The 14963-nt window shown below is 35.4% G+C and overlaps 2 protein-coding genes across 5 annotated transcripts; both read left to right on the top strand.

Annotated features, from left to right (window-relative positions):
* Window positions 1-555: 555 nt before the first annotated feature.
* LOC108219202 (putative pentatricopeptide repeat-containing protein At2g01510) lies at window positions 556-6824 on the top strand. Of its 4 annotated transcripts, XR_010291516.1 has the most exons (5): window positions 561-3081; window positions 3513-3609; window positions 3830-3968; window positions 5325-5620; window positions 6548-6822. XR_010291516.1 is itself a non-coding variant. In XM_017392519.2 (1 exon), exon 1 carries the CDS (start codon window positions 653-655, stop codon window positions 3083-3085), a length of 2433 nt encoding a protein of 810 aa, XP_017248008.1. In that variant the 5' UTR covers window positions 556-652; the 3' UTR covers window positions 3086-3254. The 4 variants fall into 4 exon arrangements, 1 of the variants encoding a protein (XP_017248008.1); XR_010291515.1 differs by having other exon boundaries at window positions 3830-5620; window positions 6548-6824; XR_010291514.1 differs by having other exon boundaries at window positions 3513-5620; window positions 6548-6824.
* Window positions 6825-7982: 1158 nt separating this feature from the next.
* On the top strand, window positions 7983-14216 carry LOC108219068 (uncharacterized). Its single transcript, XM_017392322.2, has 9 exons — window positions 7983-8332; window positions 8635-8681; window positions 9022-10254; window positions 11433-11521; window positions 12090-12192; window positions 12336-12440; window positions 13168-13288; window positions 13565-13735; window positions 13898-14216. The coding sequence occupies exons 1-9, from the start codon at window positions 8149-8151 to the stop codon at window positions 14023-14025; spliced, it is 2181 nt and encodes a 726-aa protein (XP_017247811.1). The 5' UTR covers window positions 7983-8148; the 3' UTR covers window positions 14026-14216.
* Window positions 14217-14963: the final 747 nt, after the last annotated feature.

Below are 14963 nucleotides of genomic sequence, written 5' to 3'. Positions count from 1 at the left end.
ACAAAAAACAAGTGTGAGAAGTGCTGTTAAAGAAAATAGATTGGCTACCCCAAACCCGCTTTCAATCAATCTAATAAATTAATCAAATATCTAATTATTCAATTACATATTTGATTAGTTATTATTTTATATTTTTTTCAATCAAATCCCTTTCATATTTTTTTCGACACTAAAGACTAAAGAGAAGACCCTTGAACAATTTAAAAATTAAAATTATTGTTTTTATTCTCCTTATTTGACCATCGAAATCTTAATCTGAAAAGTGGGGTTAGGGATGCCATAAAAAAATAAAAAAAATTAAAAATATCTGGAAAATATCACACTCCAATCATTTTCTCACGTCCGTTTATAATTTTAGCGACACTTTTATAGATTATTATATTTATCAAACCTCTATTACACATCATTTATTATTATATTAAATTAGTATGTTTTATTATAACCAATCTAAATATTAATAACATAAAAATATTATATGTGAAAATTTATAAGTACATGAATAAAAAATGTAATGATATCGAATATATCCCAAAATTTTATCCTTGGAGAAAATAATACAACTTTATTTTTTTAAACAAACAATTAGGGAATTGAGCGCGAAAACGAACACCACGTCTTGTAATCCCCGTTAGTGTGTTCATGACTTTGTGTTATGAAACTTTACAGAAGTTGTCAAGCTACGTTAAAAAGTTCATTTCAAATGCGTACTTTTTCATATTCGGCAGATGCTCGTAGCATCAAGACAGGTTTCGATCCCAACACATGCCGCACAAATTTTCAGCTAAAGAACTTGATTGAGAGAGGCCGGATTCATCATGCACGCCAGTTGTTTGATCAGATGCCTCATAGAAACACTTGCTCAACAAACATGTTGATTTCTGGGTATGTTAAACTGGGTGATGTTGATGTTGCCAGGGAGTTGTTTGATGGTATAAGTGATCCAAATGCAGTGTCTTGGACGATATTGATTGGTGGGTATTCACAGCGGAAACGACCTGTTGAGGCTTTTAAGCTTTATAGAGAGATGTGTAGGTATGGGACTGTGCCGGATCATGTGACATTTCCCACCCTTTTATCGGGCTGTTATGAATCCATGATGGGAAAAGAGATTGTTCAGGTTCATGGGCATATTGTTAAACTGGGGTTTGATTCTATGCTTAAGGTTTGTAATAGTTTGGTTGATTCTTACTGTAAATCACATTTGCTTGCTTTGGGTTTTCAGTTACTGAAGGAAATGCCAGTGAGGGATTCTGTGACTTTTAATGCAATGATAAGTGGGTATTCGAAAGATGGAATGGATGAACTAGCGATAAAGCTTTTTAAGGAAATGCAACATTTGGGTCTGAGGCCTTCTGATTTTACTTTTGCTGCAGTGTTATGTGCTAGTACGGGTTTGGATGATGTTGGTCTTGCTAAGCAAATTCACAGTCTTGTGGTCAAGGCCAATTTCGTTTGTGATGTATATGTTGGCAATGCATTGCTGGATTTCTACTCGAAGCATGATTGTGTGGATGATGTCAGGAAGCTCTTTGATGAGATGCCGGAGTTGGATGGCGTGTCATATAACGTAGTCATAACAGCGTATGCATGGCAAGGGCTGCTGAGGGAATCATTTGGTCTCTTTCGTGACTTGCAGTTAACCAGGTTTGATCGGAGACAGTTCCCATTTGCGACAATGTTGAGTTTAGCTGCTAATTTAACTGATGTGGAAATGGGTAAACAAATTCATGCTCAGACCATACTAACAAAAGCTGATACAGATATACTGGTAGGCAATGCTTTGGTTGACATGTATGCCAAATGCAACAGCTTCAGGGAAGTCAATGTTATTTTTGCAAATCTATCCTACAGAAGCTCCGTGCCATGGACAGCTTTGATCTCTGCATATGTTCAAAATGAATGTCATGAAGAAGCCCTCGCACTGTTTAATGAGATGCGTCGAACCAATGTTTGGGGTGACCAAGCAACATTTGCTAGCACCTTAAAGGCTTGTGCAAGCTTGTCTTTAATTTCACTAGGGAAACAAATACACTCGTCTATTATTCGTTCGGGATTTATGTCGAATGTTTTCTCTGGTAGCGCACTTCTGGACATGTATGCTAAATCCGGTTCCTTAAAGGATGCAATGCTCTCTTTTCAAGAGATGCCTATTCGGAATGTAGTATCGTGGAATGCAATGATCTCAGCTTATGCACAAAACGGGGACGGTGAAGCCACAATCAGGTTATTTAATGAGATGATTCATTCAGGTCTACAACCAGATTCTGTAAGCTTTCTCTGTGTTCTAACTGCTTGTAGCCATCGGGGGCTTGTCCAAGAAGCACTGTGGTTCTTCAGTTCTATGACCGAGAGCTACAAACTTGTTCCAAAGAAAGAGCATTATGCATCTGTGGTTGACGTGTTATGTAGAAAGGGAAAATTTGATGATGCAGAGAACCTAATAAGTAACATGCCATTTGAGCCAGATGAGATAATGTGGTCATCAGTTTTAAACTCATGTAGGATTCATAAGAATGAAGACCTTGCTAAGAAGGCTGCGGACAAACTTTTTAACATGGATGTTCTCAGAGATGCTGCTGCATACGTCAACATGTCTAACATATATGCAGCAGCAGGCCAGTGGAATGAAGTTGGCAAGGTAAAGAAGGCAATGAGGGAGCGAGGAGTTAAGAAGGTGCCTGCATATAGTTGGGTTGAAATTAAGCACAAGTTTCATGTATTCACAGCTAATGATACGACTCATCCACAATTTGAGGAGATTAAAAGAAAGATAGACACTTTGGATATAAAGATGGAAAGAGAAGGGTACAAACCTGACACAAGTTGTGCCCTTCACGATGTAGATGAGGATATCAAAATAGAATCTCTTAAATATCATAGTGAGAGGTTAGCTATTGCCTATTCACTGATCAGTACACCTGAAGGGACACCTATACTAGTGATGAAGAACTTGCGAGCATGCACAGACTGCCATGCGGCAATCAAAATAATTTCCAAAATTGTTGGAAGGGATATCACAGTCAGAGATTCAAGCAGATTTCACCATTTTAAAAATGGTCTTTGCTCCTGTGATGATTATTGGTGATTTTGACAAATAATTGCTAAAACTGCCATGTTTATCAGCTATACGACTTGAACAACTTGAAAGTTAGCATAGTATATTAACTGTATTCTTTATACTGTCTGCCTAGGAAGGGAATGAGGCTAGCATATACTGTATAATCACAATTTTTGATTGAAATTATTTTATCAAAGTTCCTCAGGGTATGCTTAAAGCAAATAAATTTGGTAAAAATTTACCAAAAATTAATTTTAAATAAATCCCATTTTCCAGGAAGAAGAATAATATCAGGGTGTAGATTAATGTAAAGTTTTGTTTGATGAAATTTTTTTTGTGGTCTGTACTGAGGGGAAGAAACTTTACCTGATGACTAGTAACCATATTACTGAGTGCGGTGACTAAAGTGTAACTCTGTCTCTAACTCTTCTCATTAGCATCTTGACACTGGCAGGATTGATGAAGATGTCGTTACTAGCATAAGATTACAGCAACATCACCAGAACTCTTGTTTCCATGTGGAATATTTCCGCTTTCCTCTCTTTGTCTTGGTAATTCGATCTTTTTCTTTGCTCATTCACTGACTGTATTCATTCCATTTTACAAACTCTATTTACAGTCTTTCACTAGTTATACTTATTACAATCTCATCCAAATTTGACATTTTTCTTTACTCATTCACTGACTAAATTCGTTTTTACAAACTCAATTTTCTGTTGTGAACTTATTGACATTCTCGTCCATCTTTTCCTTTTATTTTACTTGCGGCAGGTAAATTATTATGTAAATCTAAATTAGAAAATCCAGATTTTGGTCCGGTTACACAAGGAGTACACACCTATCTGACAGAGTCAGAAACTTAAGGCGACAAAGTCTTCCCATTTGCCATTTCACGGGCAAGCAATGCATGGTTAGCTTTTCTTTTTCCCTTTAGTTTATATTAATTTTCCAATGCATTTTACAGGTGGTATACTTTCATTTTTTTGTTTGGCCAAATAAAAGTATGCGGAGTACTTTTTAATCTTGTTTTTGCACAAAGTGACCTTGTTGACTTAGGAGTAGAGCTAGGGCCTAGTTCTGCAACTTTTGGTTTATTACCACTATAATAGGGTTCTATATTGTCCATATGATAAACAAGAATAAATTGTCTATATCGCTATGTAGCTAAGTCAGCTATTATCTTGTTAGTTTATAAACACGTAGAGTAGATCTTTGTACAGAGACAATAACAATGATTTGTTCTTGACATCTATTTGTTATAGTACTATAGTTGTTGCTATCCTTCGATCAATGATGTAAACTGACAAATCATATCCCACCTTCCCCTAAAGTAGTTGGGTCAAGAATTTAAATACTTGCACGCCTACCTCACTAAAGCCTTGAATCCTCTACAACAATCTTATTGATAGTAAAGTAACTTAAAGAAGATGTTTAACCACCAGGCTAGAAGCCTTAAATTATAATTATTTCTTTTCATTCTGTAGATGGACTATTTACCATCGCCGGCTCATACAAGGCAAACAAAGCAACCACATATGATCTCACACTTTATTAAAGCTTCATTATTGCGCGTAAATATATGATTTTTTTTTTTTTGCTAAATAAATATATGATTATTTACTTATTATAAGTTATCTTTCCTCTTTTAAAATAAAGTCTAATGAGATATAAAGTTTATTAAAACACAATAATTGATTTACAAACAAATGAGAGCTCTTAGTAAAATTAGTAGCGTTTTCAAAAAGTGAATTCACTTCGATTATCTTACATTTATAAAATATCTTGCTAATAGATACACATGATATTTGTTTTTTCTTTCTTTTGTAAAACTTAAAAGCAGCGAATATTATTTGATTACCATAGTACCTTTAAAAACTAGCAAATGGAAATCGAGAAATTTTTTTTTTTGAAAAAAAAGAATGGATGTAACATATTTACTTATTTTGTTTCTAAAAATTTATAGCAATTTACAAGTAAAATATTTATGTTTTGCTTAATACTAGTAATTTTACCGAATTTTTAAAAAAAATGTTTATTTAAGATGGCCAAATAATATATTTACGCTTAGGGCCTCAAATTTCCTTTAGTGGCTATTTACCAGACTAGTTGCAATGTAATTAGAGGACTGGACTTGCTGCCCATATTTTTGATAGCTGCAAATTGGTGTTTAAAATTCTGGAAGGAACTAACACCACCTGCGTGTATTCTTCTTTATGTACGTATCCTTTCTTCTTGTTACTCCATTCCTTCCTGACGCTTCTCAAAGTTAACATGGGATCTCTGTTATACAATGCAAGTTGCCAAATTTTAGAATACAACTGTGTTGTTTATGAGTCAACCTTTGGTGGGAACAGGTTAGTAATTATCTTTTCATTGATGATAGTTTTTGTTATTGTGCATAACTATGTGACGTAAGCTAATATGTTTTGTTTATGTATTAATGATAATGTGCATGAGGATATATATAGGCAGGCACATTGATAAAGGCTTGAACCCTCAGTACACTAGATGGGAGGAGAATACAGGTGGAACTACCATCGATGGCATGAGTGGTAATCTCAGGTAATCTTTACCTTCCTCGTTTGCAAATATGTGATTCTCATCTACCTGTAAAATAGTGGATGGCAGCATGAAATGTGGCAATGTACTCACTACTCAGGTTGAAATTATAATCTGCTGTCTTGTCAGCTGGAATATATTAAAGACTGGGTAAACTAGGAAAAAGAGTACCTTTATTGGCACAAAATTGGCAAACAAATTGTTTGTTGGAACTCAGAACATACAAAAATAAAGTCACAGAAATTTTCCTAGTATATACAGGCAATTGCTGAAATACAAATCAAAATTGAAATAAAGACTACAAACTAATTTAAGCACTTAAATGAATCTAATCTAATGGCCTCCTAGAAGTCAACACACAATTAAAATATACCCCCCACATGATCCCCTTCGTTTTCAATTTGATTTTTCCAAGTCAATGTATGAGTGTTTGTTTTAAACCTGATTTCACTGTGTTTTTTTTCCATCTCCGAACGATCAATTTACATACCATATGTGCTGTATATGTGCACCTGTGTCTAGTTTATGTATTTCTTCTACTCAGTATATGAGGTAATTGTTTTCAAAAGTGTGGTCAACGGAGACTCCTAATCTTGTAATCAAGGTAATTTTGCATCAGATTATAATGAATTTTGTTCATAATGTAGGTTAAATAGTCTTTTGGCCACACATTTGATATCTTTGATTTGTTTTGCCTGTTAAAAATTTGCTTAATATTGGCTTCTTATAGCTTCTCTTTGGACTTTAAACACATCTCCCGGCCTCCTTTCCCCCTCTCCTCACAATTTAAGCTTTATAATTGTATGGTACTATCATCACACGTCCACTTATAATCATCATGTCTCGATTTAATTAACGCATGACCTATAGTTATGGTTCTATAAGAATGTTCCTTGGTAAATTTGACAGCGATGTGTTATTTTTTTGCAGCTGACTAAGCAGCAGTGGCAAGGATGATATAGACAGAACTGGAAAAACATGTACATGTGCATAAAAAGAGCATATTCCCGATTGTACTTTCTCAAATAAATATATTCCCAGTTGTACTACCAGATTTTAAGGTCTTTTCAAATACAGGTGTGTGGTTGGCTGTGCTTATAAACTTAGCTTGTTTGGACTTACAAGTTAGAATCAGGTCATTAGTTAAAACGTATGATTTGTGTAACGAATTTATAAGTCGGAATTCGAGAATTTGAAAATCTTAACATTTTTCAATGACTTATTTTTATTTTTAAAATTTGATTTTACAAAAATATATAGAGGTCTATTTAGGAAAACAATCTATTATAATTTATTATTATCTTTAATAATTTTATACCTAGCAAGTTGTAAACATCAAAAATTTTATCTAAACTTATAAAACAAAAGTCATTTCTCACTTATAATTAACTTTTCATTTATTAGTTATTAGCATTTTTTATAAGTTATGTTGAACTGTAATAATTTTAATTATATAATAAATACGTCTTAAAAATGACAGTTAAAAAATCAAAAGATAAATATTTGAAAAGTAAGTGCTTCCTGGTCACATATTTTGTCTTGATATTATAAAAGAGGAACTTGTAAAAACTAATGCGAAGATATTATAAAAATGATAGATCGTGAATATATTAAAAACTTGATTGATAGAGAAAGAATATTAATAAAAAAATATCCATGTAAAATTAAAGATATTACTTAAAATCTATATTTTTAAACTATTTCATTGAAATTACATGTTATAAAAATAAATTGATCCATATGTATTTTTTAATACTCTATTACCATAAGATGTGAGAATGGACATAAATAGGGTTAAAAATGGGGTGGGGAAAATGGGGAACCCGCCCCGAATGGGGCAGATCCGTCCCGCTAATATGGGGAATGGGGTAGTGACGAGGAATGATTTTCTGCTCCGCCAAAATATGGGGTAAGTATGGTATTTGTTGAATCTCCGCGGGGATTCCTCGCCCCGCATATATTTATTATAAATAAATAATTATATTTAATATAATATATTTATTATATTTAATATAATTATTTTTAATACACAAAACTATAATTTTACAATGTATAACATGTCTTTTTTATTTCTATTATAATTAGTTTTTTGCTTTTAATATACATGTTTCGTATATTTTTTTTATTAAATTCTGAAGAAAAAATCACTTAACTTTAAAGTAATTATTTAAAGTGTAATATTATAGAAGCGGAGCGGGACGGAATTATATTAAATCCCCGGTGAGACGGGGATGGGGATTAAAAATAAATCCCCATGAGGAATAGGGCGGGGATGGGGCAGAAAAAAATTATGTGGGGCGGGGCTGGGAAATGAAGTCCCGAACCCGCCCCATTTTTAACCCTGCACATAAAAGAAACGCAAAGCAAACCAAAAATTGGGGGAAAATCTGATGCACTAGTCGGATGGTCCGAGTGAATATATGAAGGTGTAATAAAAAGGCATCAACAAATCTAATTCACAACCCAAAAAGGCTTCAGAGTTGCAGAGCGACACCCCCGAACAACCCCCAAATTATCCTCACCGGAATTTCATGTCCATCTTGCCCTCATCGAATTCAACCGATTCTTCAGCCTCTAATCTTCAATTTACGAACCCTAATTCTTCTGACAATGGAGCTCAACAACACCTTTTTCAATTTTCAAACTCCGACCATGCCCCCTTCCAATCCCTCCACATCTCCGACCACCTCTCCGTCGGAGAACGCCACGTGGCAGGTCATTTTCGTCCTTTTATGCTCTTTTAATCTTGTGTCTTAGGGTTTGCTTATATATGTCATGTTGTACTGTAGTTATCTAGTTGTAGGTGATTTACTGTGTATATAGAGGGGTTAGGTTGGGAAACTCAGCTGCGGAATTCTAATTGACCATAGAATAGAGAAGTGAACAATTATTGTTGTAACTTCGGTAGTGATTTTCATTTAAGTTTGCGGTACAGGTTTGGTTTTGGACTTTGGGGATTAGGCGTAATGTTGATTTTACGTATGACTTACTAGCGTTTTCGTTGCTCTTTTTGACAGGATCAGTGGCTCAAACTGCACAACATTCTGGTGGATCTTCCAAAAAGGTCAACTTTCTTGTTTTCCTCCTAAATTAATAGTTATGGCGCGTATTGCTAATGCAAGTTGAGTAGAACATCAATGCTGGTTTGCTTACGTTTTATTATGTGTAGACTTGTAGAACTGTCTATTAGCCATATAACGTTCCTGAGTTTGTGCTATGAAGTTCTTGAATAGATAACATCAATGTGCCAGGAGATTTAAGATGACAGAATTTTCAACTTGAAATATTACCAAATCTTGAGCCTAGGTTTATGTGTTTATGCATCGCAATGATGTTGAGTATAGGTCTCTAACTATGTGCAATGTAAAAATTGCTATATATTTGATTGTTTCCTCTTGTTGCAGATGAATGAAGCAAGGAAACTGTATGGTAAAAAGGGTTATGCTCACCATACTGCTGGGACAAGTTTTCAGCGTCCAAATACTGGTCACACGGGGGCCGCTTCTCCTCAACACAGAGGAAAGTATGAGGCTATGGGTTCTGCTGGCAGCCAGCAGCCTTCTGTGTCTACACCTTCATCTGGAAGAAAGGGTCAAATGGTTAATGGGAACCACTTGCTGAATTTTCATTACGATCCTATTTCTCGTTCTCGATCAAGGGATTCACCTATACCTCCAAGAAAACAGCAAAAGAGAAGGCCATACAACAAGGATTTGTTCCTTCAAGCAAATTACAAGTTTGTTCTCTTAGATTCTGGAAACTATGCACCTGAGACAATGGATCCAGATAAAGCTCTGCACTGGGAGGATATTATATGTGTGAAGTATTCTACCCCTCTTCCTGTCCATTGCCCAATATGTCTAGAAGATCCCTTATGTCCACAGATAACCTCGTGTGGACATATCTTTTGTTTTCCATGTATCTTAAGGTATTTAGCGGGTGAAGATGATTTTAAAGTTGAATGCTCCAAAAAATGCCCTCTGTGTTTCATGGTAATATCAGTCAAGGATTTGTACACCATCTACATTGAAAATGTGAAGCAGTATCGTCTTGGTGATGTTATAGAGTTTATGCTTCTTACGCGTCAAAAGGATTCATTTACTCTAGCTCTCAAGAATAAACAAGGGATGTGTAGTGTTGAGGAAGTTAACGATTCCTTTTCAAAGTTTACTTTCACTTCAGATGTTGACCTCTCAGTTAGAGAAGTTATATCCGAGCTTGATAATTGGCTAGCTAGAGCAGATTCCAATCTTGTTGATGACATGTCAATGCTTCCATATGTTTGTGCTGCAAGGGAACAACTAGAGCAAAGGAAGGCAAATTGGAATGAGCATCAAGCTGGTAACGGTGATGACATGTCAGGAAACAGTACTGGGCATACAAGTTCTCCATTAGCAAAGAATTCTACAGTGGGAATAGTTTCTTCTAGTGTCAATGATAAGCCAACAGGTTCTGGGATCCCAAGTTACAGTTTAAAAGATGGAAAGTCTACTATGGCTCAAGTCAGTGATGCGATTGGATCACCTGAAGTTTGCGATGAATCTTTATCTTCATCATTTAATGACGACAAAAGTGTGCAGATGCAAGGAAATGACTTCAGGGATAAAAAGGAAAATGACTCGTACAATTTTTATCAGGTGCTTAGTATTCTTCGGTTTTAATTTTAAGCTATTCCTGTTACTGACATATTTTAGCTTGCAAAATGCAATTATTGTTCTGTACGCAACAAGATATAGAAGAAGAAAAAAACATATTTACAGCGTGATAGATTATGCCAATAATTATAAGTTTGAGGTAACACTGTTGAATATATCGTAGTCCTGTAAGTATTTTTTTTAGCTTTATGCACACAATCTTGTACGTGCACTTTTTGAGTTTCCCTTGAGGTTGGTCTAAACTTTCAGATTTACTATATAATCCAGTTAAGTGTAAGAGTATCCATGGTGTACTATATGAATCAGTAGAGGCCCCTTTAAAATCTTTTTGTAAGCATCGTTGGGACAGGGATTGATATATATGTGTGTGTGTGTGTGTGTGTTTATGTGTATATATGTGTGTGTGTGTGTAGGCAATTGCTCAAATACGAACCAAATTAGAGTGCAAGCTACAAACTTAATCTAAGCCCTTAGATAGAATCTAATCTAATGCCCCCCTATAAGTCACCACACACAACTAAAATACGCTTTCTCACACATGACCCCACATAAACCTTTCCGTTTTAAATTTGATTTTTCCCGTCAATTGATAAGCTTTTTCTGAAATCTGACTACAGTGTATTTTTCTTCATCTCCCAACGATCAATTTGCATACCAATACCATATATGCAAAGGATTTAGATTTTTTTTTAGTTTGTAGTTTGTATTTTAAGAAGGTTTGTATTGGAGTACGACCCTATGTATATATATGTCGGGTATTAGAATTTCTACCCACATACATATGTTACACCATTAATACCTCTTTGTGTGCATCTTATAGTTGTGAAATCTTGTAGAATATTTAAGTATCAGTGTATCAGCATCATGTACTTGCTAGTGTGTGTAAGACATGTAATACATATCTTAAAGGCTGAAGCTATAAATAGCTGTTGAAGTTCGTTGAATTAGAGAAGTTCTGTTCTGTGCTTGTGTTCAGAGTAGTCGTATAAAACTGGCTGAAGATTTAAGGAGTATCATTGGCTTACCATAGTGTTATACATTATTATCATGTCACTGCATAAAATATTTATCATCTCTTCTGCCATCACCAGTTCTGTTCTCCTGTATGTATACTCGATTCAATTTGAAGCAACTAAGCTAAGTTCATTTGGCTGTTCCAGGCAGTTGATGGTCAGCACCTCATCCTTCATCCAATAAACTTAAAGTGTCTTCTACACCACTATGGGAGCTACGACAGGCTTCCGCACAGGTTTAAAAGAATTCACCCTGCTCCATGCAAGTTACTTATGCTCATTAATTTCAGCCTAAATGGGGCAAAAGAGGTTTTTCTTTTTTGTATACGGAACTTCATAAAGCTGATAATATGATATAGTAGCTTCATATGTCAATTTGGGAGTGCATGTGTTCATAGCATTCATATATCCCCCCCCCTTTCCGAGGTCACTCCTAGATGCAAAATGGGAGGATATTCCTGATTTGTCACTGATCCTTTAAGCTTTAGTATTTGTTGTTTTTGTGCTTACTGTTTTGTACACCTGAGTAAGGCACCTAGAAAAAGGTATTCTCGTGATTGTGATGGATAAAAAACAGAAAAAGGCTCTGTGTGTGTGTCGTGCTCTTACTGGACTGTGGGCTGTGGGCACTAGCTAATTGAAATCACCACTATATAGTATACCCTTAATTTGTTCAAAATTGATGATGTCAAAGTTACTTTGAAATTTTTTGCGCCTCGGCATTTTTTCAAACATGAACAATCTCTTGTGTTTTTTGTTGTTATTATGTCATCAGGTATCTTAGTTAAAGTTTTTAATTTGCAGAATTCATGGAAAGATTGTACAGTTGGAGACTGTGACACAATCAGAGGCAATGAGGAAGCGCTATCGTTATTTGAGCCATTTTTCTTTAACTACAACATTTCAGGTAGTCATTAAAACATGTTTACCGTTATTTGAGCCAATTTTTTTTAAAAACATTTCAGGTAGTCACCAGAATGTGTGCTTAAACACATTTTTAACCTTGTAATCTACATGGGAGTTCTACATTAATATTCCTTAAAATTTCAGCTTTGTGAGATTGATCTCAGTGACAGTCTACCTCTTGATGCCTTTTCTCCATTCATTGATGAAATAAAAAATAGAGAAAAGCAGCGGAAGCGGGTCGCTAGGAAGGTGAGAACATTTACCAGGGGAGCTTTTGTTTGTTTTATCTGTCTTTTCATATTTCCCTGGTAGGGGTATATCATTTGTTTCATATCCTTTGGTGAGGATGTAGACATTACCATTTCCGCTTTGAATAGGGCAGTATGGTTATAAAAAGTTAAAACAATAATTCTGAGCCAGTAAGGGATCGCCCTTTATGACATTTTCATCAGAATTTGACTAATTAGAGACAAACTGCTTACTCTAAAGAAATTAAAACATACCAATTGGGTTGGGATCATGTACTGTGTTAGTAATCTGCAGATCTTCCACTTAAATATTATTTAATGGAAATAGTGCAATTGTGTTTGTGTCACTTTACCGCACATTAAATACTAAACTATGCAGTCTGGATGGTATTATTGGAACCGGTAAAAAGTAAATAAAATTGACTGTTAGACAGTTACAAAACCGGGAACATGTTTATGGGTTAGCCAGTTATTAACATGGTAAAAGAAGTAGAATGCAGAATGTAAACGTGAGTGTTGGTTCGGAAGGTATTGCTTCAATATATTTTAATGATGAGTACTTGCTTTTATTAACATTTTATCTCCATGATTCGGAGGATGTGTAATTGTTCCTGTATATGGTATTACACCTTCTCGGAACTTCTCTGAAACCTGTCACCTTTTCTAAGTTACCGTAGCTGGGCTTTACACAACTTCTGTACAATAATGCTTTTTGTGTCAAACTTCAGGAGCAAGAGGAGAAAATAAAGGCTGAAGTTGCTGCTGCAACAGAATTTTTGACTATGCCGTATAACTTTGCACAACCTTCTCATGATTTCTCCCCTAACTTCTCCATGGATGACTTTGAAGGTAATAGTTTGTTCTGGTCCTTCTAAAGTTATCCTTTGTAGATATAAAGGAAAGTAATAGTTTGTTCTGGTCCTTCTCATGATAGAGTTTTAATGCAACCTAGTTTTCCCCTAGGGCTGTAAATGATTGACCCTTGTATTACCACTGCCCTCCAATCCTAAGATCTGAGTACTTTCTCCGAAATTTGTTCTTTTGAATGTTCGTATAAAGGAAGAGGGTCTCTAAACAATACCTATTAATAGTGATTTACTCAGTTTTATGTTTTGAGCATTTCAGCGTTAGGAAGCTCTGCTGTGGTGTCAGTGAGCCCTCCTGTAGGTGAAAGGCCTCTGTTCTCAAACGTCACAAGACTAGGTTTTGCTGCAGCACATGATTCTCCAGCCTTGAAATTTGAGGAACCCAGCAGTCTTACCCGAACAGATGTTGCCACTAATTCTAGTCCAAGTGGTAAGTATATCATTTTTCCAACTTATCACCATCAAGTTCTAAAGTCATTTGCGGTATGCTGGCTGGGCAACTAAAAAATGTTCTTTACCAGAGTGAGCTCTCACTCTGCAAATTTGGGAGTTATCAACTTATTCCTTCTATGTTTGGCCTTCTGAAAAACAGGTACACAATCATTTGCCAATGTAATATCAAGAGCAAAGCCTGTTGAATCCAAGATTAGTGAGACAGGAAAGAGAGGAAAAAAGCCGAGCCGAGTCCTCCTTTCAACAGCCGGTGGTCGACGCTATTAAGTTTCAAGATTTAAATGTTCCGCAAATACTTAGCTTTAAACATGGAATGAATAATGCTGGATTTTTAAGTGATGAGCATCGAACAATGAATTGTATATGTGTTGTTCTTTCTATGTTTTCAAAGTGTTGTCTTGTCCGATGAAGATCAGTGGTTATCATATACAGTATATGCTAATTTTCTTTTGATTGCAGTAGTTTGCCATGCGTGCAACTTTCTTTGAACCCTCACTCCTTTTTTTCAGGTGTTCATCTAATCACGAATGATATTATTAAAATTTCATTTGTTTAAAATATATATGGCCCCTATATCAATTTAAATGACATACCCAGACCGGAATAAAGCTATAGATCATATCCAAAATTAGATACTCTGTTTAGATATGAAGACCTACGTCGTTGCATTACATTTAGGATTAGGATGGATTAGAAATAGACGTAGTAATCAGACCTGCTTGTTTAGAAGTCATTCACCTCTCTGGCTTCTATTGAGTCGAGAAATAGGTTTGATTGTACATGAACCGTAGTCTGAAAGTGCAACCCTTATGAGCAGCATAACACAATAAATCTAGCGTATGATTTGACCAATATGGTTGCTTGGTTGTCTGATACTACAACACGCATTCCCTTGGCTCCAATTCCTACTGTCTGCTAGATTGAAGGAACGAAAAGAAAATTTTTACTGTATTATATTTGGTTGGACTCATTTCCCTGCGGTCACTTCTCACATTGCACATTTCCCTGTGGTCACTTTTCACATTGCACATTTACCTCATTCCATCCTCCCAATTGGGATGGAGCAATAGCTTTTGAAAGCAAATACATCTATGATCCTGTCATTCTGTGCCATAAGAGTGCAATGCTATCCTAGTACTTAAAAGATGGACCGCATTAAAAAAACTAGTCTACTCCTAGATATAGCCAAAAATAAAATCTCCTAG

Source organism: Daucus carota, chromosome 4, assembly GCF_001625215.2.
Source record: "Daucus carota subsp. sativus chromosome 4, DH1 v3.0, whole genome shotgun sequence".
Classification (NCBI taxonomy): domain Eukaryota; kingdom Viridiplantae; phylum Streptophyta; class Magnoliopsida; order Apiales; family Apiaceae; genus Daucus; species Daucus carota.
Note: the sequence above shows the minus strand (reverse complement) of the source record. Positions and strands in the feature narration are given on the sequence as shown.